This window comes from Musca domestica, unplaced genomic scaffold (assembly GCF_030504385.1).
Source record: "Musca domestica strain aabys unplaced genomic scaffold, Musca_domestica.polishedcontigs.V.1.1 38, whole genome shotgun sequence".
Classification (NCBI taxonomy): Eukaryota; Metazoa; Arthropoda; class Insecta; order Diptera; family Muscidae; genus Musca; species Musca domestica.
The window spans coordinates 7,759,099-7,785,224 of record NW_026712324.1 but is presented as its reverse complement, the minus strand read 5'-3'; the positions used below and the strand labels follow the sequence as shown (position 1 = coordinate 7,785,224).

Sequence of the window (26,126 nt, the reverse complement as noted above, 5' to 3'; positions counted from 1 at the left end):
TTTTTTTCAGAGACCCACATTGAAATTTATTATAAAATAATTCTTTCTTTGACGCCCTCTCCAAAAATGAAGTATAAAGAGAGATTTCGATATGGATTTGGAACGTGCTATATCAATATTAATACTGGTAAAGAAAGGTTAAAAGTCGGGCGACTATATGATACACTATACATGCCTATTTAGTGAACCTACCCGTAACATATAAATGTTTATATATCGGGAATTTAGGTGAAGTAGATCTTACTGAGTTGTATCTGATGTCTGATAAAGTACATATAGACGAAATCGGAGGAAACATATGTATGGGAGTTGTAGCCATATCTAAACCGATTTTCAATAAATTTGAGGTGCTGGTTCTAAGCGGAATTCGGTCGTGCGTGCCAAAATCCACTTCATTCGGGCTAATATTAACAATTTGGCACACAAAAGCCCTGAAATCGGATAAAGATGTCGTATATTAGGTGCATATCCAAATCTGAAACGATTTTAATAGAACTTGGAAGAGGTATCAAATAGCAAATATCACTGTTTTGGAAATGAAACATATACAAGGTGAAATTAAAAAACTGCAACCAACTTCAGACTGCTATCATTTTTAAGCCATTCGTCCGACAGCTGTTAAAATTATTTCAGTTTACAAGGGTGCAAAAGCATTTTGGTGAGAATTTGTGTGCACCTTCGGTTGCCCACCAGAACTCAAGCGTCGGCCATGGTGATGGTGTGGGCCGCAATAACAGCCGATGGTCGATCTCTTTCGTATTAATCGACCGTGGCATCAGAAAAAATGCCGAATATTATCGCGAAAATATTCTAGAGGGTGTATTAAAGCCTTGGGCACACAAACATTTTGGCCGCAGACCTTGGACATTCCACCAGGACTCAGCACCATCGCACTCAGCTCGCAATAACAGCCGATGGTCGCTCTCTTTCGTATTAATCGACCGTGGCATCAGAAAAAATGCCGAATATTATCGCGAAAATATTCTAGAGGGTGTATTAAAGCCTTGGGCACGCAAACATTTTGGCCGCAGACCTTGGACATTCCAACAGGACTCATCAACACCATCGCACTCAGCTCGCGCCACCCAGAAATGGTTACAAAATGAGGTTCCTCGCTTCATTTCCAGCACACAATGGCCACAAAAATCTCCGGATACCAATCCGTTGGACTATTGTGTCTGGAAAGCAAGGTTGGCACAAAAAAATACCAAAGTGTCGATCACTTCAAGCAAGTGTCGATCACTACCGCAGAGCAACATTCGGGCAGCGTGTGACGGTTTCATTGGGCGTTTGAGCGTTTGAAGGCCATTTTTTGCTTTCATTCAAAAAAAATTTTAGAAAAATGTAAAAATCATGGCGTTTGACGTGTTCTGTTTAATATACCTACCAAAAGTCTGAATTTATTTAAAACAAATTCTCTTTATTTGTCCAAAATGTATAGTTGTTGTTTTTTGTTTTATTAATTTATTTTATGACAAAATTTGTTTGTTGTATTTTGTTAAGACTAATAATCACTTTTGTTTACTTATTTAGTTAAAAAAAATGTAGGTATGTAAATAGTTTAAATAACAAAATTATTCATTTCTTCATTACACGTTTTTCGTTTAATTGATGCCTTCGTTTTGAATAAAAAAACCATAAAATTTTAAACAAATCAGCAGCAGAGAAGCACATATTTTGCTGGCAGTTTTCTTTCTGATAGTTGATTGAAATGACATGTATGTATTGTATAATATGAGAAAAATGTGTGTTTTAATTTTGTATATTTGTTGTCATGCTTATGTGGGCATATTGATTCACAATTGCATAATATTAGAACAAGTAATAATAAGCCAAAAACTAAATGGTGATCTGTAGGAAATTTCTTACTCTCGCTAGCTCAATCTACTCTAAATGAACGGTAAGCATCAAAAGCCAGCTCTCAAGCCTGAGCTCGGATTTCTGCCATGAGTTCTTCTGATGTAAAATCAATTGTTAGTTAAGTTTTTTTCTTTCTTCCCAATAGTTTCTATTTAGTATGTGATATAAATATGAATATTTTTTATTGTATTTATTTGTTTGCTTTTTTATATTATTATTTTAATAACAGAGAAATAGAAAATAATCTATTTTCAGAAGGAAATATTTCCCTTGTCATCAGCTAAATATATTCACAAGTGGACATTGTTAATGGGATTTTATTTTAGTTCTTAGGATGAGAAGTTTTGTGAAATTCTTTAAATTTGTCATTATAAATTTCAACTTAAAAACACACATATTTTTGAGTTATAAAATTAGGTTAGGCTTTTTAAAAAATATTATATTAATGCTAGATATGGAAATGAATATTTATGTTGTAAGCAGAAAAGAAGAAGTAGTTACGTCATGTTTAAAGTCTAAAACAAAAAGGAATGCATCTACTATTATAATAATGTATATAAAGTATGTAGCCAAAGTAGTTTTGGAAAAGAACTAAATAAAAAGGCCTTATTTTTAGACTACAAAAGTTCACAATTTTGTTGTGCATTTTCCACCGGACACTGAAAATTATTTGAAGGAGTTTTGAAAAGGAACCCAATTATTTAAAAAGATTCGAAAGCATATTCAATTGCATTAAGATCGAAAATGTTGCTTTGTATATATAACTTTGCTTTTTGGTATTACTCAAATCAAAACTGAATTAACAGCTGAAGGAAAAATACCAATTTTATGTATGCTTTTCAAATTTTTCAATTTTATTTTATTGAAATAAAATCCAAAAATTTTAAATACACACAATGGCCTTATAAGATGGACCTGTAAGCCCATCTAAAAAATGCACGACTGTTATTTGAAATTCAAAGTAAGTAAATTCACAATTGTACAAAACTAAGTTTATTGTTTGATTGTGGTCAAAGTTAGTCTTCTTGTCCGACCTTATGCAAGCCACACGCGAAACAACTGGTTGCACAACTTGGAGAGTACTCAAATTGTATGTTTCGGTTACAAACGATACAACTTAGTGTACAACCTCTTTGTACAACTGCACTTTTCGTAGAGTTTATTTGAGTTAAGATGACATCGGAAAAACATTCATGCTCTTTAATTGACTCCATAGTTTTTACTTATTATTGATTTTTGAATTTCCATTTTATAAATTGAAATTCCATTTAATATATATGAAATAAATTCACATATTTGATTAGATTTCGTATTGTTTTCATGTGCAAAACAATGGTGTTGCTTCTTCAAAAATAACAAAAACGTCACAATCGGTTGGTACAACATGCCAAATATCAAACAATTTTGATTTTTTGTACAACCGAGACACAACTTCGTACAACTTCGCCACAAACGAAACAATCTTGAATACAATCTCTCGAAGTTGTACAACCAGTTGTATTGTGTGTGGCTTGCATTAAAGTGAGAGCACATAGAACAAGTTTTTACTGGTTTATGTTGTAAAACAACAAAGTATAAAATATGGGCCGAAGTTGAACAAAGTCAACCTAAAACTCCTTTGTTCTTTTACGAAGAAGCCTGCCGATGATTTAGGCCAGACAAAAAAGCGTTTTATGTATTCTCACCTTTACATAGGCCTTGCCTTCTTACACGCTGAGAATTTGCATTAATTATATTTTGTCAGACCTTAAGTATAGGATGATTTTGGTATCAATTGAAATAAATTTGTTTTCGAATCTTTTCATAATATTAATAGTTGCAGTTTGTTTTATTTACTATCCCTTTTTAGAGAAAAACGATATCAAATTTATTATATACATTTGTGGTTCTAACAAGAAGGCCTTTTGAATTAAAAATAGAAAAAAAAAAATTAAATAAATTTTATAAATAATGCACTAGAGTATGTAGCATATAGACATATTGATGTTTCTCAATTCCAAAGGGGGGAAATAATTTTTATTTTATTTTTACGCTTTTCATACATAATCATATGTGTCGTTGTAATAATGTAAATAAAATAACATTAAAGTTTTTTTTTTGTGGGGGTGAATAATGAAAAAAAAAATAATGATTTTCAATTGAATGGAAATGTTTGTTTTTCAATTTGTTTTCTGTTCTCGTCATGAAAATGCCATGGTCGTTTACACATTAATGTTAAACAGAGCAAGACGGAGGAACTGGAGTAGAATGCTGAGGGCATTTGGAATCATAATCAATCGATTCTATTGCTAATTACTTTCATATTCTACTTCTTTTCGCTCTTCTTTTTTCCTTTCTTTCTGTTATCTTAATCAAAAAAATAATAAACATGGAATGACTTTGACTGCATGTGAGTGAAGTGAGTGAAATCATAGAAAAATTAGTTCTAAACATACTAGATTTTCTTTTCGTTTAATTACACACACACATATATATAAAATTAATAATTATTTTAATAATAATAATAATATTAAAAAAAAAAACGTATCTAGAATAAACCACAATCTTTGAGATTGTTTTTAATTATGACATCGGTGACGGCATCGAATACAAATTGTACATTATTTGTATCAGTGGCACAGGTAAAATGTGTATAGATTTCCTTTTGATCTTTACGTTTGTTTAGACTTTCGAATTTCATTCGAATATAGCAAGCAGCATCTTCAAATGTATTGGGTCCTGTAAACATATATAAATCAATTCATTAAAAAGACCTTTTGAATAATGAAAAGTAATATTTGACCACTCACCTGTATATTCAGGAAAACATATTGTCAATGGAGATCTTTTGATTTTCTCTTCAAACAAATCCTTTTTGTTCAAGAAAAGTATTATTGAGGTTTCCACAAACCATTTTGAATTGCAAATCGAATCGAAAAGTTTCAATGATTCAATCATCCGATTCATTTCTTCGTCTTCAGCTAATACTAAATCGTAGCCTGTAAATATAGCAAAATTAAAGAAATTATTAGTTAAAATAGAATATTTTACTCATTATAACATTGCAATCGATGTCACCTGGGAGCTATAATAGAATTTGACAACAAATAATTTTGTAGAATATTCAAACTTGCTACGATCACTTTTAAAGGGAATTCTAATCATATTTTTTTTAAAGATAAACAGTCGATAACGTAGTCTCCCGATTTCGATGGCTTCACTTAGATGACCTTCTAATCGTAACATGTGATTCTCCTTGACCTTGGAATCCGTAGGCTGTCAGCGGCGCAGTTCAGCTTCTTAATGAGTCTGCAGCCGCTCTTAGCAATCGGCCAATTTAGTTGGATGATCTGATATTTATACCCTACACCACAAGGTGGTCAGGGTATTATGTCTTTGTGCATTTGTTTGTAACAGGCAAAAGGAAACGAGATAGACCCATAGTTCCTTTTGATGATCTGCATAGAATCACATTCTGAGTCGACTTATGCATGTCCGTCCGTCCGTCTGTCCATGTATTTTTGTAAACAAAGTACAGGTCGCATTTATTGCCCGATCCAGATGAAATTTTGCACAGATCATTTGTTTGGCCTAAGGACGAACCCTATTGAAATTGAAGATAGTCTGTCAAAATTTAGATATAGCTCCCATATATATCTTCGTCCGATTTACTATTTATTGTGCACCAAACGAGTAATATCAGCCCGAATTGAATGGAATTTTGCATATACACCCAAATTAGGTCTGAAAATAAGTATGCCAAATTTGATCGAAATCGGTTCAGATATAGCTATAGCTCCCATATATATTGTTCATCCGATTTGTTATTTTTGTCCTCCGCAGCCATAATATGCACTCTGCAACAACAATATTTGGGGAAATACTTCATATACTGCTCAGAAATACATTTGCCAAATTTTATCGAGATCGGTTCAGATTTGGATATAGCTCCCATATATAACTTCGTCCGATTTAACTTTTATTGTGCACCAAACGTCTAATATTTGTCTAAATGGGATGGAATTTGGCACTTACGACCGAATTGAGCCTAGAAGCTAGTATATAAAATTTGGTGAAGATCGGTTCAGATATAGCTATAGCCTCCATATTCATCCGATTTGTTATATTTGTTACCCACAATCGTAATATGCACTCCGTAACAACGATATTCAGGGAAATATATCAAATATAGCTCATTAATATATTTGCCAAATTTTATCGAGATCGGTTCAGATTTGGATATAGCTTCCATATATATTTTTATCAGATTTTAAATTATTTGTGCACCAAATGGGCAACACAAATCCGTATTGAAAATATACAAATGCTTCGACATATTTATTCCTTTGAATTTTAAATTATAATTATAATCATAGCGTGTATGATTGAATTCTCCCATAAAAACTTTTAATTGTTATGTGGAGCTCTACTAAATTAGCAAAGTGGTGTAGGGTATCATAAAGTCGGCCCCGCCCGACTTTAAGACTTTCTTTACTGGTTTTAACATATTTTTGGTCTTTTTATGTTATCAGTATTTCTTCCTCTGATACGGACTCCTCTAAAACTAAGTCATGGAAAAATGACATTCAAAGGGCAGAGCCCTGTGCCGAAATACGATGTCTGCATCGGTTAATTTGTGTTCGATAATGTCATGGTTGTAACTGTTATTCCAGCGATTTCGTATAGATATAGACTAGCAATAAAAATGAAGAGACATACAACTCCGTACTCCTTATATAGATCGTCGTCAGCAATGAGATCAAAAGAAGTTTACCGATGAGAATAATTCGACAATAACGGAGTGGGAGTAGATTTCGGCAAAGAAGAACCCTTTTCTGCAGCAACCAAAGAGTTTCCATGAATTCGGTACTTTCCTTGGGGTGAACACGAAAAGACCTGTACATTTGTATGCCACCACTTGGCCAAAAACATGTCGACATCTGGTGCAAAGGCAGTCTACAGCAACCAAAGAGTTTCCTTGAATTCTGTACTGTCTCAGATGAGACCTCGAGAAGACCTGATCATCTGTTGGTCACCCCTTAGCCAAGAACATATCGACATCAGGTGCAAAGCAGTCAACAGCAACCAAATAGTTCCCTTGAATTTGCTACTTCCCGAGGATTGACCTCGAAAAGAACTGACTCTTTGGCCAATAACACTTTGACATCTGGTGCTGCAACCTCAAATACCCAGTAAAAAGGCAAGTACAAAATAATTCACCACACGTAAGCCGGAGAAAACTTTCCTGTCAATCAGGATTTTAAGTACCATCCGGTTCAAAAACTTTACGTAAACCCCAATTAAAGCTTATTGGTAGTTAAAGAAGACCCCATAGAGACCTAAGGCAAGCTGATTTGGAAAAAATTGCCAATAAATTAGAGAAAATTCAATTTAAATGCTATTTAGACACATTTCAAATGGTATATTATGGGAGTCCACAAGAACTGTTTCTAAGACAGTAAGTCTTTGCTAGAAAAAATTAAAATGTTTACCAAGGCTTTTCTTATAGAGAATTTAAAAAGAAGAAGTAAAACAGGTCTGTTACAAAACTACCACGGTTTGTTAAGGCAATCGATGTTATTCAACAACAATTGATGTTAGTGGACTCCAAGAGCGACATTCATACTGTAGTGTTTGAATGTATCAATATATGAATACCTTAACTCCGTCAAATTTAGTGGGAATACATTCAGATTAGCAATAAATATTAGTTCTATTTGATTTTAAAGTTCAACCGCTCTAAGGTCGTAAGTTGGTATAATTTACTTTACACAAATTCCCCATATAAACGTGTATTTTTTATCTGCAAACTGCTTATTATGCACAGTAGCGGAGCCGACTTTTGATTTTAACTTACATAGCCCCTGTATCACTTATTTCCTGGGGCCCATCCATTTGAAGTGTCACTCAAACCCTAACATTCAGAGTCCCATTCAAGCACTGACTCACTCAAAAAATTGTTTCCGATTGTTGAAAATTCCCATAGAAAGCATGTTTTGGATCTATCCATTAGTGAACCTTCAAAGACGATAAGCCCAGCCTCGTTCGTCGTCCCGTTCTTATGTATCTTTGTGTTCTGTTTTGATTCCAATATTGCAAGAAGGCGAAGAAAAATCTGAATTCCACAAAATGTTCTTGACACACATAAATACATACCCGATAATGCTACACAGAAGATAATTGCTGTCACACATTCAAAACAATGAATCCATTTTTTGCGTTCCGAACGTTGGCCGCCGACATCAAACATTCTGGAAAAATGAAAAACATAATTACAATGAAATAAAGAATGCAACAATTCAATTTAAGTGGAAGAAATAACATAATAAGCAACAACAACAACAACAAGTTGTGAAGAGGAATTCCAAGCCCTAGAAAATAATAAAAGTTTCCCCTTTTACAAAGGCTATTCCATACTTCAAATAATTACACTTGGTGTGGACTTGAAATGAAGTTGGGGAGCACTTGGAAGAGGGCTCTCCACAAACTTTATTGCTTGTTTTTTGCTGTTATTTTTGCCATAATTTCCCCCCTCTTTTCTGATCATCTCATGCCATACTCACTTGAAATATAAACCTTTACATTTGAAATGTGTCTCCACAATGCCTGTGGTCTTGACACGCGTGCGCAACACATCCTGCTGTGTGGGTACATAATTTGGCGCTGAAATACGATCCAACGAATTGAGATAATAGGCTGCCGAGTCATTCAATTGGTATTCCCGTGAACGTGAAAACGACTGTTGGACACCGGCATCAGTCCATAATTTTTTCATCAGTAATACTAGTTCGGGCAATAAAATGCCCTCCTCCGCCGCCGAGGCATACGTAAAGAATTGACGAGCCACTTCCGTTTTGGAGGGATCGGCAAAATCGATTTTTAAATGGCCCATTGCCCGTATAATTGCCATCAGCGATTGTATGGTGTTGCTGTAGACGACTCGGCGATATTCTTCACATTCTTCCTGGGAGTAGCCGGATTCATGAATGATTTTCATTTGTTTGACAATGGTGGATTTGCCAGATTCGCCAGCGCCTGCACAAATAGAGAGGAGAAAAATATTGGAAATTAGTGTGTTATTGGATACGTTTGTTAGAGAATATGTAAAATTCGACTGCAGATAATCCTGTAGCTTTAGAAATATACAAAAATTAAGAAGATTAAGGCTACAATACCGAAATACGCCTTTAACTATCTGAAATTGGTCTAATTCAACTTGTTAGAGATGTTCTTATTTTAAAACCTCTGAAAATTACTACATTTTTTATACCCTCCACCATACTATGGAGGGTATATTTGTCATTCCGTTTGTAACTCCTCGAAATACTCATGTCAGACCCAACAAAGTATATATATTCTTGATCAGCGTAAAATTCTAAGTCGATTTAGCGATGTCCGTCTGTCTGTCTGTCTGTCTGTCTGTTGTAATCACGCTATCTTTCGAATGAATTGAGGTAGATGTCTAAAATTTTGCACACATGTTTATTTTTCCAGTAGGCAGGTTAAGTTCGTAAATGGGCCATGTAGGTCCACGTTTTCATATAGCCCCCATATAACGGTACCTCCCTATATTCGGTATTTTGATGATTTTAGCGACATTATTCACGTGAATTGTTTCAAATTTGGTATTTGAAGTTCAAAATGGATACTACACCCTAAGACGGAAAATTGTCTGTACAGGTCCACGTCTTCGTATAGCCCCCATATAACGGTACCTCCTGATATTCGGTATTTTGATGATTTTAGCGACATTATTCAGGGGAATTGTTTCAAATTTGGTATTTGAAGTTCGTTATGTGAACTACAGTCTGTGACAGAAAATTGTCTGTGCGGGTCCAGGTCTTCGTATAGGCCCCATATAACGGTACCTCCCTATATTTTCGGTATTTTGATGATTTTAGGTACAATACCCACCGAAATTGTTTGAGATGTGGTATTTGAAGTTCGTAATGGACAGCCTGTGACAGAAAATTGTCTATGCTGGTCCAGGTCTTCGCACAGCTCCAATTTAACGGCACTTCCTTATATACGATATTTTAATGATTTTAGCTACATTATTCACCGTTTATTTCAAGTTTCGAATTTGTATATGGTAATGGCTTATGACAAACAATGCCTATGTATGTCCACGTCGTATAGACCCCAATATAACGTCTATATTCGGTATTTTTAAAATTTTAACAGAATTTTTTAAGGATTTTATTTTTTAAAAATTTCCAAATTCGTTGCATAAGGTGGAGGGTATTAAAAGTTCGGCCCGGCCGAACTTACTGCTTTTTAACTTGTTAAAATATCGAATTGAAAATTAACTTGACAAATTCGCAAAAAAAAAAACTCAGATTTAGTCAATTCCCAATTTTAAATTGAAGTACTTTTTAAAACAAATATCTCTATTCGAAAATTGCAATAGCTTTTTTTTAATACTTCCCCCACGCCCAATCCCATCTTCTTCAAGTCTGTGAATCATTTAATTAATCTATAACGACATTGGTTTGTTATTGTCTTTCATGATCATGATCTCTCCTCTCGGTTTGGAGAAATAAAAAAGAAATTTTTTTTCAACTGCACCAGCCAATCAGTCGGTGATGACAAATAACCCCCACGATAGCAACGGCGGCGCCCATTCCACATTCATTCATTTCACTCATTATTCATTGATGTCACTGCAACATGAACTCGTTATGGCTTGGAGATAACTGAATTTCTGGGCTCTCGGGGACGCAAGTTTGTCTTTTTTTGCTTTCTTAATTACCAAACGCGAATTCAATTTAGATGAGTGAATGAATGAATTCAAATCTTCCAGCCATAATTTAGAAATTGCAGGCAACGAAAATCTCAATGGCGAATGGAACTAACGTCTTCTATGTGAGAAGAAGACCTTAACGTCTTCTATGTGAGAAGAAGACCGTAATGTCTTCTACGTGAGAAGACCTTTACGTCTTCTATGAGAAGATCTTTTCGGCTTCTATTATGATTTTTCAATATTTTTTCTTTACGTGATAAAACCGAGAATTTATACCATCCGTCCGTCTGTCCATGTATTTTTGTGTACCATATGCAGGTCGCATTTATTATTCGATTGAGATGCAATTTTGGGGTGATTGTGCACGAAATAAACAATATCTGTCCAAAATGACCTGAATTTTGGCACATCCGATCGAAATCAGTCTAGATATAGCTATAGCTCGCATATATATGTTTCATCCGACGTTGGTGTTAAAGTCCATCACATGCGTAATATGCACTTTACAACAATGCTATTTGATACCGGGTTTCACGCACTGCTCGAAAATACCTCGGCCAAATTTTATCGAGATCGGTTCAGATTCTTATATAGCTTCGATGATGCACATGGAGAGCAAATATATGTAATATCATATATTTTTCCATATTCAATCGAATTTTACCATTTGGTGAAACTCGGTCCGGTATATCTATTACTCTAATGAATATTTATTAATAAAATCGTAATCGAATCGTAATCGTAGTTGGTGGTATGATCCACTTCACATAAATTCTCAGTCTAAACTTTTTTGTTACGTGGGCTCTTCTAAATATACATAGTGGTGTAGGGTATCATATAGTCGGCCCCGCCCGACATTTGACCTTTCCTTACAGGGTTTTAAATTAATTAATGGCCTGTTCAGAGAACTTTTGTTCATGGCAGACAATTCTATATGTCTGCCATTTGGTAGAAAAATAAGTTTTGCTGAAAAGGCAATAATTTTTGATTTTTAGGAATTCCTTTTCAAGGCAAAAATTCCATTTAAAACTGTATATAATTCCATTTATAACTAGTACACAACTAGTACCCAGCACCACATAACCACTTTCTCTCCCATATAACTTGTGTTACAAAAACAAGTATTAAGTTTGTTTGTGCAATTACTTGGCGAATTGTTTGCTTTATAGTATTTTTTCTGTCGTTTTTTCTTCTTCTTCTTCTTTGGTTTTTTGTCTTCTCCATTTTCATTCATAAAAAAGGTTTTGTTTAATTGTTTACTACGTTCGTTTTTTTTTTGTTTGTTTTAAATTTGCTATTGTATTTTGCTTTGCAAGAGAGCTAGCCATAACCCGATATTGAGAAATTTTTTTTACAAAGTCGGAGAGTTTTTGCAAAATTAAGACATCATCGTCATCTTCAATTTTTTTTTTTTACCAGAAATTTCCATTTAAATGCGAACGTTATGGGGTCACCCTACTGTATTGTGTATTGTTCATAATGAGGTTTCTGATATTGAAATTGGGGTTTTTGTTAATTTTTTTCCTATCAATATTAACATTAATCTTTTATTGTTTATGAATTATAGTCACATTAATGTATTTTATTATATTTGAATTCGTTTGATTTTGTTTAGTCATTCAAATCCAAATCTTATGTCATTTTTTATTTATTTTTTTTTTTTCGCAAAACTTCAATCATTCGCCGTGACCAAAAACAAGTGCAATGAAATTCCTGAAATGTATTTTTTTATGACCACCAAAATCGAACAACTTGAAAGTAAAAGTGGTGGAAGTACCGAAATGGAGGGAAAGGTGACAGTTGTGGTATACATACATAAATGCCATAATGGGGGATGAGGAAAAAAACATAAATTTTTTCCAAGTAGCTAATTTTAAAATTCTTTTGGGTACATAGTTTTGAAATATTAATGGGGTTCCCAAACTATAAGACCAATGATTTAATATATTTTTTTTTTAAGCTTACATTATAAAATTAAATCAGTAAAGAAAGGTCACAATTCGGGCGGGATCGATTAATGATACCCTGATACTCGTAACAAATAATCGTTTATATTCGAATTATTTATGTGAAGATCATAATACTAACTATTATATAACTATTTTTTTGAATGCGTACTATGGCTTTAGAGCAGTTATAATTTAGAATCAAAGGGAACTAATATATGGGAGCTATAAACAACGGCGATTTCCACCAAAGTTGACGGAGACATTTGTACCTCTCGTACCAAATAATATTGCTACAGCATGCATGAAATCACTTTGAGAGGGACTATATTAAAAATCCACCATAAACTCTAGATTCGACTCAAAATGCACAATTTGTTCAGTTTGACATTTTTTATACCCTCAGCCATATGGCTACAGAGGGTATATATCATTTGATACGGTCAAAACGTGCCTAGTCGAAATAACGGTTTTAGACCCTAGGTCTCTTTGGACCAAATCCGTTTCAGGACATTTGGAGTCGATCTAGCGATGTCCGTCCGTCCGTCCGTCTGTCTGTCTGGCTGGCTGGTGCGTACGATAACTCTCGAAGGGAGTACCCGATGATTTGGTCCAAACTTTGTACATCGTAATATTTTTGTCAAACTTAGATCGAGTTCGGAGATGGGCAATATCGGTCCACTCCTTCTGGTACCTCCCCCACAAAAGGTCGAAATTTTCAAAAAATATATTTTCTACACAGAAAGAGAAATGGTGATCCGATTTTGCTCCAACTTTGCAAATCCTAATATTTTTGTCAGTGCTAGGTCAAGTGCGAAAATGGACAATATTGGTCCACTCTATCAAGTACCTTCCCCTCAACGGGTCAAAATTTTGAATAATAACAACTCTTATAACATGTGTGAGTAAGAGTCCGATTATCTTCAAATTTCACACATCCCAATAATTTTATTAGCGTAATATCTGGTGTGAAGATGGAATACATCGGTCCACTCCTTCTGGTACCTCCCTCACAAAAGGTCGAAATTTTCAAAAAAATATATTTTCTGCACAGAAAGAGAAAGGATGATCCGATTTTGCCCCATCTTTGCAAATCCTAATATTTGTAACAGCGCAAGGTCAGGTGCAAAAATGGACAATATCGGACCACTCTATCAAGTACCTCTGCCACAAAAGGTCGAAATTTGCAAAAAATATATTTTCTGCACAGAAAGAGAAAGGATGATCCGATTTTGCTCGAACTTTGCGAATCCTAATATTTGCGTAAGTGCTAGGGCAGGTGCAAAAATGGACAATATCGGACCACTCCATCAAGTACCTCCACCACAAAGGGTCAACATTTTGAATAATAACAACTCTTATAACATGTGTGAGTAAGAGTCCGATTATCTTCAAATTTCACACATTCCAATAATTTTATTAGCGTAATATCTGGTGTGAAGATGGAATACATCGGTCCACTCCTTCTGGTACCTCCCCCACAAAAGGTCGAAATTTTCAAAAAAAAAAAAAATATATTTTCTGCACAGAAAGAAAAAGGATGATCCGATTTTGCCCCATCTTTGCAAATCCTAATATTTGTAACAGCGCAAGGTCAGGTGAAAAAATGGACAATATCGGACCACTCCATCAAGTACCTCCCCAAAAAAGGTCGAAATTTTCAAAAAATATATTTTTTACACAGAAAGAGAAATGGTGATCCGATTTTGCTCCAACTTTGCGAATCCTAATATTTGCGTAAGTGCTAGGTCAAGTGCGAAAATGGACAATATCGGACCACTCCATCAAGTACCTCCACCACAAAGGGTCAAAATTTTGAATAATTATAACTCTTATAAAATGTGATGTAAGGAACCAAACGTCCTAAAATTACACACATCTCATTATTTCTATAAACCTAAGATCTGGTGTTAACATGGAATATATCGGTCCACTCCTTCAGGTACCTCCTCCACAAAATGTCGACATTTAGAATACCCATGTGGTTCATAAAACGCCAAATTAACATCCGATTTCATTTAGACTTGGCACATCTGAATATTTCTATCAACACAAGATCTGTTATAAAGATGGTATAGATCGAACCGTTTCTTCTGGTACCTCCCCCATACATAGGGTTCAAGATTTTGAAAAAAAAAACGCTCAAATAAAGCGAAATAAGCATCCAACTCTCTGCAAATTTCAAACATACAAACATTTTTGGTAACACAAGATTTGTATATATCTTCGAAGCCCTTCTGGCACCTCACCTCATAGTGTCACAATTTTCAATAATTTTATCTGTTTTTATGATTTCGCATAAAATACGACCCATTCCTTCGGAACCTGCTGCATAGATGGTCAAACGTTTGAATAATCGTAATACTAGCCAAAATATATTTAAATAATCTAACGTAGGCTGAGGGTATATATCTGTCGGCAATACCGACTGATACTTTTTAACTTGTTTTTAACAAAACCTTATACATCGCACCAAATTTTCAGATTTTAACTTTTCAAAATTTTTCATTCTGTAGTTTACCGAGGTTGATATTTGTTAAACCATTGCACAATGGACCCACATACAATTTTTCTGTTCAAAATCATTTCACCATCTCCATATTTAAAGCCTAGAAACCAACCAAATTTCAGGATTTTAGCTCTATCCATTCACCCAATACCAAATTTAGTACTATTTAGTAGAGTTCGCACACTTAGTACACTATCCGTTCACATAATAGCAAATGATACTATTTTGAAACTTTCCGTAACCTTAAAATACGGATTTTCAAAAACCCTTTGGTACATCTGTCCTGCACTCCTTCAGTTACTCTCATTTAAAATTTCAAGTATTAATTTCTACCTCAGTTCTAGGCTGATTCTTATACCCTCAGCCATATGGCTAGAGAGGGTACATATCATTTGATACGGCCAAACGTGTATTATAGAAATAACAGGTTTAGACGCATGTAGGTCAAGATAAATTTAAATTTAATTAGCAAAGACACAAACCGAGGTGATTTTTTCTCCGGTTCGCTAAGGGTTAATAAAGAGAGAGAGAGAGAGAACCAGAGAAAAATTAAAGGTAAATTAAATTATATTAGTTTTCATCAAATTTCATAATTTTCCGTACACAGAACAGAAACTAAAAATGAAGCGGTGTCGAGGCTGGGCACAAATGCAAAAAATTCCTAAGTCTGAAATTCTTTTTGACTATAAGGTCCACAGATTCGGAAAGTACTCCTCGAGACATTTCATTTGTGCCCAGCCTCGACATCGCTTCATTTTTAGTTTCTGTTCTGTGGACGCCTTTATCTGCAATTTCCCTAAACATGATCGATAATTCTTCAGATAATGCAAAAAATTCCTAAGTCTGAAATTATTTTTGACTATAAGGTCCACAGATTCGGAAAGTATTCCTTGAGACCGTTCATTTGTGCCCAGCCTCGACACCGCTTCATTTTTAGTTTCTGTTCTGTGGGCGCTTTTATCTGCAATTTCCCTAAAATTGAGCGATAATTCTTCAGAAAATGCAAAAAATTCCTAAGTCTGAAATTCTTTTTGACTATAAGGTCCATATATTCGGAAAGTACTTCTCGAGACCTTTACCGTTATATGGGGGCTATACGACATCGTGGACCTATATAGACAATTCTCTTCTAGGGAATAAAGTACTCACAAGGAACTCCTTGTGTAGAATTGCAGAGAATTCCATTTAAAAACCAGTAAAGAAAGTCTACAGCACTTTGCTAATTTAGTAGAGCTCCATATAACAATTAAAAGTTTTTATGGGAGAATTCAATCATACAAGCAATGATTATAATTATAATTTAAAGTTCAAAGGACTAAATATGCCTAAGCATTTGTATCTTTTAAATTCGGACTTGTGTTGCCCATTTGGTGCACAAATAATTTAAAATCGGATAAAAATATATATGAGAGCTATATCCAAATCTGAACCGATCTCGATAAAATTTGTCAAAAATATTTCTGAGATGTATTTTATATATTTCCCTGAATATCGTTGTTACGGAGTGCATATTACGGTTGTGGGTAACAAGTATAACAAATCGGATGAACAATATATATGGAAGTTATAGCTATATCTGAACCGATCTTCACCAAATTTGACATACTGGCTTCTAGACTCAATTCGGTCGTAAGTGCCAAATTCCATCCCATTTGGACAAATATTAGACGTTTGGTGCACAATAAATGGTAAATCGGACGAAGTTATATATGGGAGCTATATCCAAATCTTATCCGATCCCGAAAAAATTTTGAAAATGTATTTCTGAGCTGTATTTGATATATTTACCCAAATATTGTTGTTGCAGAGTTCATATTACGGATGTGGAGGACAAAAATAACAAATCGCATGAAAAATATATGTGGGAGCTATAGCTATATCTGAACCGATTTCGATCAAATTTGGCATACATATTTTCAGACCTAATTTGGGTGTATATGCAAAATTCCATACAATTCGAGCTGATATTACACGTTGGGTGCACAATAAAGTGCAAATCGGACGAAGATATATATGGGAGCTATATCTAAATTTTTACCGATTATCTCCAATTTCAATAGGGTTCGTCCTTGGGCCAAACAAATGATTTGTGCAAAATTTCATCTGGATCGGGTAATAAAAGCGACCTGTACTTTGTTTAAAAAAATACATGGACAGACGGACGGACGGAGATGCATAAATCGACTCAGAATGTGATTCTATGCAGATCATCAAAAGAAACTATGGGTCTATCTCGTTTCCTGTTGCCTGTTACAAACAAATGCACAAAGACATAATACCCTGACCACCTTGTGGTGTAGGGTATAAAAATGTGGCTAAAATCGTCAAAATATCGAATATCGGGCGGTATGCGATATGGGTGACCGAAATAGCCCATCTTCAAACTCGGCCTGCCTGCAGAAAAAAGAAAGATCTCCGATGGACGGACGGACAGGGCTAATTCGTCTTAGAATTGATCAAGCATATACTTTGTTGGGTCTAAAATTATTATTTCAATGAGTTACAAACGGAATGACGAACTTAATGTACCCTCCACCAGACTGATACTTTTTAACTTGTTTTTATCGATTTTCATAAAATGGGAGAAAGGCCTTTCGGATCTGGTTACAAATATCATTGTTGTGATATTTGCCCCCAAAATAAAAATATCAAAATATGCCCCCAAAATAATGTAAAATATTTGAATTGTTGCTGCGAATTGACTGTACTCCATATTAATTTCAGATCGCCATTGAATTCCTCGAATCTCCTATGAATAAATGAATGATAGGCATTATTCTCCCTCGATTTGATTTAATCGTTGTTTATCGTTGTCTTCTGTTGTGCCTGTCTCTTTTGAGTTTTCTACTTCAAGCCAGGCTAGCCAGACAATTGCCGTCAGTAGCAGCATTACTCAATCAATGTAGTATTCTATCTATACGGACAGATCTAAAGGCAAGTGTATTTAAGGTTGTGTTTTTTTTTTTTTTTTGCTGTTGTTGTCTATTTAACATTTAGATCTATTAATTAATGATTACTCACCCAATAAATGCCCATAGAGGAATGAAAACTAATAAAGAATTATTTTTTTGTCAATTTGCAATAGGGTTATTATATGGGAATTGCATTTAAAGAAAACGTACATTTTCAGATTTATAAATCATAGAATTTTTATTAATAAAAATTTGAAAAAAAAAAATGTAGATTAAAAACATTTTTTGATACCCGTATATCGTCAAGATTTGTTCCTTCCTTAAAAATGATTAGGGATTTCTTATTTTTAAAGGTCCTGCCAAAATCGTTTTTTTTTTTTTTTTTTTTTTTTTTTTTTGAAAATATTAAACCAAAGTCGTGATATCAAAACGCTGAAAAAGCCAACAGATCATTCCCTTCGCCGGGATGAAATTATGATGTTGGTAGCTATTAGCAAATATTGCAAATATGCCAGTTTCGCTCCGAAAAATATTGCTCTCTCTTTGCATTTTTGAACCATGAGAATAATCTGGGTTTATTAAAAAAAAATCTTTCGAAAAAATTACAAATTTTCCACATTCATTTCGGTGGAAGAAGGAAGAATTTGGATATCAAATTTAGATCGAGTTCGAAGATGGGCAAATATCGGACCACTACATGTGGTAATTCCCCCACAAAAGGTCAAAATTCTCACCGAAAATAATTTGTCTTAACATTAGACCTCGGCCAGTGCGAAAATGGACAATATCGTCCCACTACATCAAGTACCTCTTCCCCGAAGTGTTAAAATTTTGAAAATTAAAAAAAAAAAATATATATATATATACAGGGTGAGATGAAAAAGCTGCTGTTATTCCTAAGCCTCTGTTTATAAGCGTACAAAAGCATTTTGGTGAGAATTTTCCAGAAAAAAAAGTTATTCGTGATGGAATTTAAGCGTGATAGGGTGATTTCTTTAAATTGGGCTGGAAAATCACAAGTGGCTATTGTTAGAGCACTCCAGCATTTAAATGCGATAAAATCTTTTGTGTCTCGTACCATCGCTCGTTATTGTGATACTGGTAGCGTAGCCCGACGTTGAGAAAGTAAATTGAAGAAAACAGCAACGTCAGCAAAAATGGTTCGAAAAGTAAATAAGCGACTTTATCGAAAACCGCGTGGCAGTGGCCGAAAAATGGCTGGTGTGCTGAACATATCGCAAGATTCCATTCGGCAAATATTGAAAAATGAGCTCGGGGTAAAGCCATAGAAATTCCGAAAAGTGCAAAAACTTACACCACAACAGAAAGAAAATAGACTCAAATGAGCTAAAGAGTTGATTCGCTTGGCCGAAAGTGGAGAACTGCCGAATTTGGTTTTCTCCGATGAGAAACCATTCGTTGTCCAGCAGTTTGTAAACATACAAAATGATCGTGTTTACTTGCCAAAGAGGTCAGCTGAAAGTGTGCACCTTCGGTTGGCCACCAGAACTCAAGCGCCGGCCATGGTGATGTTGTGGGCCGCCATAACAGCCGATGGTCGCTCTCCGCTCGTATTTATCGACCGTGGTATCACAATAAATGCCGAATATTATCGCGAAAATATTCTGTAGGGTGTATGAAAGGCTTGGTCACACAAACAATTTGGCCGCAGACCTTGGACCTTCGAACAGGACTCAGCACCACCGCATTGAGCGATGCCCACCAAAGAATGGTTACAAAATGAGATTCTTCGCTTCATTTCCAGCGCACAATGGAAACCAAAATCTCCGGATACCAATCCGTTGGACTATTGTGTCTGGAGTATTTTAGAAAGTAAGCTTGGCACTAAAAAATACCAAAGTGTCGATCACTCACCTCAAGCAAGCGCTTCGCCGGGAATGGGCCAAAACACCGCAGAGTAACATTCGGGCAGCGTGTGACGGTATCATTAGCCATTTGAAGGCCATAATTCGGGCCAAAGGTGACCAATTCGAACAAATCTAAACTTATTCTTACATTTGATGCTATTTCCGACATTTTTTTCTTTCATTCAATAAAATTTAAAAAAAAAATGTAAAAATTATGGCATTTGCCGTTTTTTATCTCACCCTGTATGTCCCTTATAAGTTTCATCCAATTTTGTATTTTACTCCCTCACACCCGTAAAATACTCTCCACAACCACAAATATTTGGTACCAACCATCAGATACAGCATAGAAATACCTCTGCTAAATTTTATAGAGATTGGTTCAGGTTTAGATATATCTCCCATATATATCTTAATCCGATTTCATGTTTATTGTGACTAAAAAGTGTATTATCACCTCAAATCGGATGGATTTTAATGAATATCGGTTCGGACAGAAATGCCTCTCTCTGTTAGTAGAATAAGATAGAAGCCTGCCACATATTAGTTCGTTTCGGCTTAAAATTATGACTGCTTTAAATCCAAAAATCCAAAATGTAGCTCTACTATATATGCAAAAATGTGTATGGTATCATAAAGTCGGCCCAGTCCGACTTTGGCCATTCATTAATGTTTATACCCTACAACACTATGTGTTGGGGGTATTATAAGTTTGATTGGGCCCGAATTTATGTAACACCTCGAAATATTGGTTTCCCATATAGGAAAGTATATATGGATCTTCCTAACTCGCCGAGCTGAGTCGATCTAGCTATGTATGTCTGTCCGTCCGTCTGTCCATGTTAATTTGTAATCACGCTACAGGTCGCAATTATGGCCCAATCCTTACGAAATTTAGAATGGAGGTGGGGTTAGGGTCAGAATAGAAGCCTATTTCTTTTGGAGATGATCGCCAAATGTTTAGGGGTTGAAATGGACCAAATACTGAAAAAATGTCGGATTTTGCAGTAGCTATACAGGTCGCAATTATAGACCAATCGACGCGGAATTTCGCATCTAGCTAGAGTTTAGGGTGGGGAAGAAGCCTACCAATTTGGGTGGTCATCGTATAATATCTAGCGGTAAAATAGACCATATCTTTTTTGTTGAAAAAATTCAAAATTTTCCATTAAACCGCGAATATTTTAAATCCCGGCGAAATCACAAAGCCATGACAAGGTTACTTCTGATCTTTACATTGATGTTAACATCCGACAAATCGGATATATATCTAAATATGTGCGATATATATGTCTATCAAAGAAGATATGCTTGAAAGATCTCTTATATGTCGAGAACGGCTGAACTGATTTCGACAGTTCTCATTAATTCAGAATGGCCTCTTGCAGGAAAGAAAAAACGTCTAAAAAATCGCATAAAAATATCTCTCTAAAGATGAAAATATTGATTTTGTAACATTTTCTCATATTTTTTCAATTTTGTCATATTTTTGGCATATTTTTATTTTGAATTAAACATTTGGTAATATTTCTACAGCTAACAAAACTAAGTAGTTAGGATATCAGGATATCATATACAGATCGCATTTATGGCCCGATCCCCACGAAATTTTGCATGAGGATAAGATGAGGGTCAGAATAGAAGCCTACTCTTTTTGGAGATGATCGCCATATATTTATATATTTATTTCGCATCTAGCTAGAGTTTAGGGTGGGGAAGAAGCCTACCAATTTGGGTGGTCATCGTATAATATCTAGCGGTAAAATAGACCATATCTTTTTTGTTGAAAAAATTCAAAATTTTCCATTAAACCGCGAATATTTTAAATCCCGGCGAAATCACAAAGCCATGACAAGGTTACTTCTGATCTTTACATTGATGTTAACATCCGACAAATCGGATATATATCTAAATATGTGCGATATATATGTCTATCAAAGAAGATATGCTTGAAAGATCTCTTATATGTCGAGAACGGCTGAACTGATTTCGACAGTTCTCATTAATTCAGAATGGCCTCTTGCAGGAAAGAAAAAACGTCTAAAAAATCGCATAAAAATATCTCTCTAAAGATGAAAATATTGATTTTGTAACATTTTCTCATATTTTTTCAATTTTGTCATATTTTTGGCATATTTTTATTTTGAATTAAACATTTGGTAATATTTCTACAGCTAACAAAACTAAGTAGTTAGGATATCAGGATATCATATACAGATCGCATTTATGGCCCGATCCCCACGAAATTTTGCATGAGGATAAGATGAGGGTAAGAATAGAAGCCTACTCTTTTTGGAGATGATCGCCATATATTTAGGGGTTGAAATGGACCAAAAAACTGCAAAATTGTCGGCAGGTCGTAATTATCGCCCGATCCTCACGTTTGCCAACTTTTGTAGACAAAATACGAAAATGTCCATTTCAGTGACTTTTTGGAGAATTCACAAATACAGGAAAGACGCACTTCTGACTATTTCGTTGAAGAATGTCTGTATCTCATATAGATGCGTTTCAGTCAAAAACCAATAATAAATGTTAATCTTTTGCCACTTCTGAGAGGTTATAGGTCTTTGGGAAATATTGGTTATAGATCTAGGAAGACCATTTAAGTGCAACATCTACCAATAAATTGGAAATGAGCAAATTAGTTTAAGTTGCTATTATTCGAAAATTAGAGAACGAAACCTGATGGTTTTCTTTTATTATTTGTCACAATATCTTGTGGAATTCTTTCGAGTATCTCGCCTATATAAACTGTATCGTTTATTGTAGTGTTGTAGGGTATTCAACGGTCGGCCCCGCTCGACTGTAGCCTTTGCTTACTTGTTTTTTTTTTTTTAATTTTTGCAGCATTTTTTTGGGTTTGTTTTTTTTAATATCAGAGTCCCCTGCTATAACTGTGAATTTTATTCACGACTCAAATATTGACCCATAAAGGTTAATTAACCAAGAAAAGTGGTTTAGATATACGTCACCATGTCAAAAAGTTCAATATTTTAAGCCATTTTATCTGTCTGCCTGTCATCATGGCGTTTGCAACTCTTCACCATTGTTTCTAGAGTAATTAGAGATTGTTGGAGATGTTGGTGTGTGCGACAACGACTACGATAGGCCTTCTTCTTGGGTTACATGCCGCCGCAAACCATCAAACCATGAAATCGAGAATATGACGAGTGCTGCCTTTTTTTCTTTTTTGGCCCTTTAACTCAATTAAAGAATAGGCCACATATAAATTTTAATAATAAATGTCAAAACAAAAAACACTTGAATCTTCAAACGCAAAAGTCGGTTGACGGTCCATGGCTCACAGCGGAAGCTAAACAGAAAATTTTATAGAACACAAAATTCAGCAGCTGACATATTTCAAAATAAAAAAAAAAACACAAAACACAAACACTCGAGCGCACTTGAAACATTTGTTTGTGTTAAAAGTGTCATGGTGTGTTTGTTGATCTGTCCTCTGTCTGGTTGCCATTCCATCTTTTCGCTTCTAAGCTTGTCATAAATTTTGTGTTGCTTTTCCTTGTGAAATTAATCAAGTGAAAGCTTACAAAATGAATGGATGAATGTTTTGGAATAGATGGGGCCGGACAGACCAGAACCTTATAAAAACGGAAATACCATGTCAAACAATTGTGCAAACAAATAATTAAATGCAACCACTTCAAATATGCTCTGTTGTTGCTGTTCATTTCATATTGTATCTGTGGAACGGAACACAAATTATTCAATTAATTCTAAATGACAAAAAAAGCAAGAGAATGATTGAGCGGGGGTATAGAGAGAGAGAGAGAGAGAGAGAGAGGAAAAAAGAGATGAAAAATTCCAAATTGCAACAAATTTTGGTGTTATTGTTTGCACGAAGCTGTCTGGTCGTCAGTGTTGCCACATCATGTGTATTTAAACATATCGTGTGTAATTTTTCGTTGCATGTGTAATTCATGTTTTACTACTCATAACACTTTATTTTAAACCTTCCCTTCTCAATTTTTTTCGGCAGAAGAAAAAAAAACACAAAAACATCTATGTTTTTTTTGGACATGACAAGAAGTGAGTTTGATTCTCATTGACTTGAGAATGCTTGACACTTAAAAATCTTGCTTTTTATCAAAAGTCGTCATATCAAAAAGCCGAAAAAGCCAAGTGACCATATGAAGTTAAGCAAATGTGGCAATACTCCGGACTTAAGACATCAAACATAGACAAATTAAGATATACACTGCCTTTACACGGTGACATTTTTTAACCATGCCATTTTTTTTGTTGGTAAAAGGTGTAGAGAGATAAGGATAGAAGAAAAAATGGCACGATAAGCCACCGCACAGGGTTACATGCAATTTTCTTTGCATTTCTCTTTTTGCTTCTTCCGAATTTTTTATGATTTTGATATTTCATATCGTTTCTTTATTGTAATTTTTGATGCGTTTCTTTTATTGTGATGTGATGTTTTTAGTGATTGAATTGTATAGTGAATTATATGAAAATTAATTGGAAGTATAAAAAGTTAAAAAAAGGAAATTTAAAATAAAAGTTAATAATGCAATATTTAACACCTCAATAACTTTTTCCATAATTTCTTCTTTAGATTCACACATTTAATTTTAAATCACTTCTTTGTAAATATCTGTTACAAACAATTAGCTCTATACGAAATACTGAATAAAATAAAATATCAGAAAAAATGCCAAGCACTATTATCGTAAAATGCCACCGTGTAAAGGCGCGAAGATTTACGCAGAAATTTTAAAAGAGAATTGATAAAAGTGCCAGCTAAAAATTGCACTTATAAAGGCAGTGATAGACAACGAAAAGTTAGTTTGGTCTTTTTTTCCAGGTGGCTCTCATCATGTTTTGCATAGTCAACATGCTCATTTACGCGTTCAAGCCACTCGACTTCGAAAACACATTTCATCGTTTTTCAAGAATTTCACTTGATTATTCCGGAATTTTTTGATGTCATCTCGTAATTTTCACATTTATTTTATTATGGAACAATTTCCAACTGACAAATATCCTACAGTTTTTGTTATTTTTAACGTTTTAGAATTGAGTGACTTCAATATTCCCACTCAAACCCCTGAAACGATATAGACGACATCTGCTGATTCGATTTTTTTCGAAGATAAACGGTGAGAGCATTTCGTTGTCTATATTTTCATTTGTCTATGCATCAAATACAGGGTGAGATAAAAACTGCAACAAAGTCAAACGCCATAATTTTTACATTTTTATTTTTTAAATTTTACTGTCGGAACTAACATCAAACTTTAGAAGTTAAGGCTTTTTTCGAATTGGTCACCTTTGCACACTAGGTCAAATGACCACTTTTTCTGTGCGAAAGTCGAATTTCGTAAGGGCGATTTTACACTGATCATTGATTCCACCATGTAGGGAATAGTCCAAAATAACATAAGCTTCACTTTGTTTTTGTAAAATGTCAAACACCGCTTGACAGCAATCAATCAAAGTTACACATGTAACACGTTATTGAAAGACTGTTTGCGCAGCCTATTATTTTCTAAAGTTTCAAATGCTTGTTTTTCATCCAGTTGAAATAAATGACGGAAATTTTTGAAATGGAAGACAAAATTAATAGTGAGTACTTATGTCCCAGGTATTAAAAAGTGTAGATATCGTTTATTTACAAAAATAAATGCTGACTTATTTACATAACCTCAAATTTGTTTGAGTGATTTTAAATTACGAGTTCATGTAAGCTTTACAAATTTCGGCGAATTTCGGCAGACAAAAAGTAAATAGAAATGATTCAATTAAGATGTAGTTAATTGATTCTACTTTAGTATAAAACGCACCTTTTAGCGCTTTTCAAGAAAAATCGTTTTTTCAAGGTTACCATGCTATAACAAAATGAGAGTTGTTTGAAGTTTGACTGCATGAATGTTCGCAAAAGGACAAGCTTAGCAAGCTTTTGTCAACTTTGTCATGAACAAAATTGGTGCTGACGATATTTCCGAAGATTCAATGAAATTCTGGAAAGAAAAAACGCGTTTGTTCTACAAATCTTTAACATCAAAATACGAAAAATATGGAAAAATATTGGGAAGAATGCTGACAAATTTAGATTGGAAAACTGTGTTTGGCTTACGGATAAAATTAATTTCGAAATTAAAAAGCAAACTGCAAAAGTCAATTCTTCGGCTGTTGGTCACCCAAAAGCTCAATTTTGCAACAAAAGTGAATATGGAAAAATAAAAGAAGCATTCGAGCTTTCAAACTCAATAAACAACGAAACAAACTTACTAGTACGTGCAGCAGTAACATCGTTCTAAAAGAAAGTTTAGCATGCCC

At 34.6% G+C, this 26,126-nt stretch overlaps 1 protein-coding gene across 1 annotated transcript in view; it reads right to left on the bottom strand.

Annotated features, from left to right (window-relative positions):
* Positions 1–1,918: 1,918 nt before the first annotated feature.
* The window catches only part of LOC101898700 (G protein alpha i subunit), a 57,505-nt gene continuing 33,297 nt past the window's right edge, over positions 1,919–26,126 (bottom strand). Inside the window, exons 2-5 of the mRNA XM_059126319.1 lie at positions 8,403–8,874; positions 7,996–8,090; positions 4,650–4,838; positions 1,919–4,578 (exon numbers count right to left, since the gene is read on the bottom strand). Of these exons, the coding sequence (XP_058982302.1) occupies positions 4,388–4,578; positions 4,650–4,838; positions 7,996–8,090; positions 8,403–8,874 (947 nt within the window). The 3' untranslated portion in view covers positions 1,919–4,387. The remainder of the gene's footprint in view (positions 4,579–4,649; positions 4,839–7,995; positions 8,091–8,402; positions 8,875–26,126) is intronic.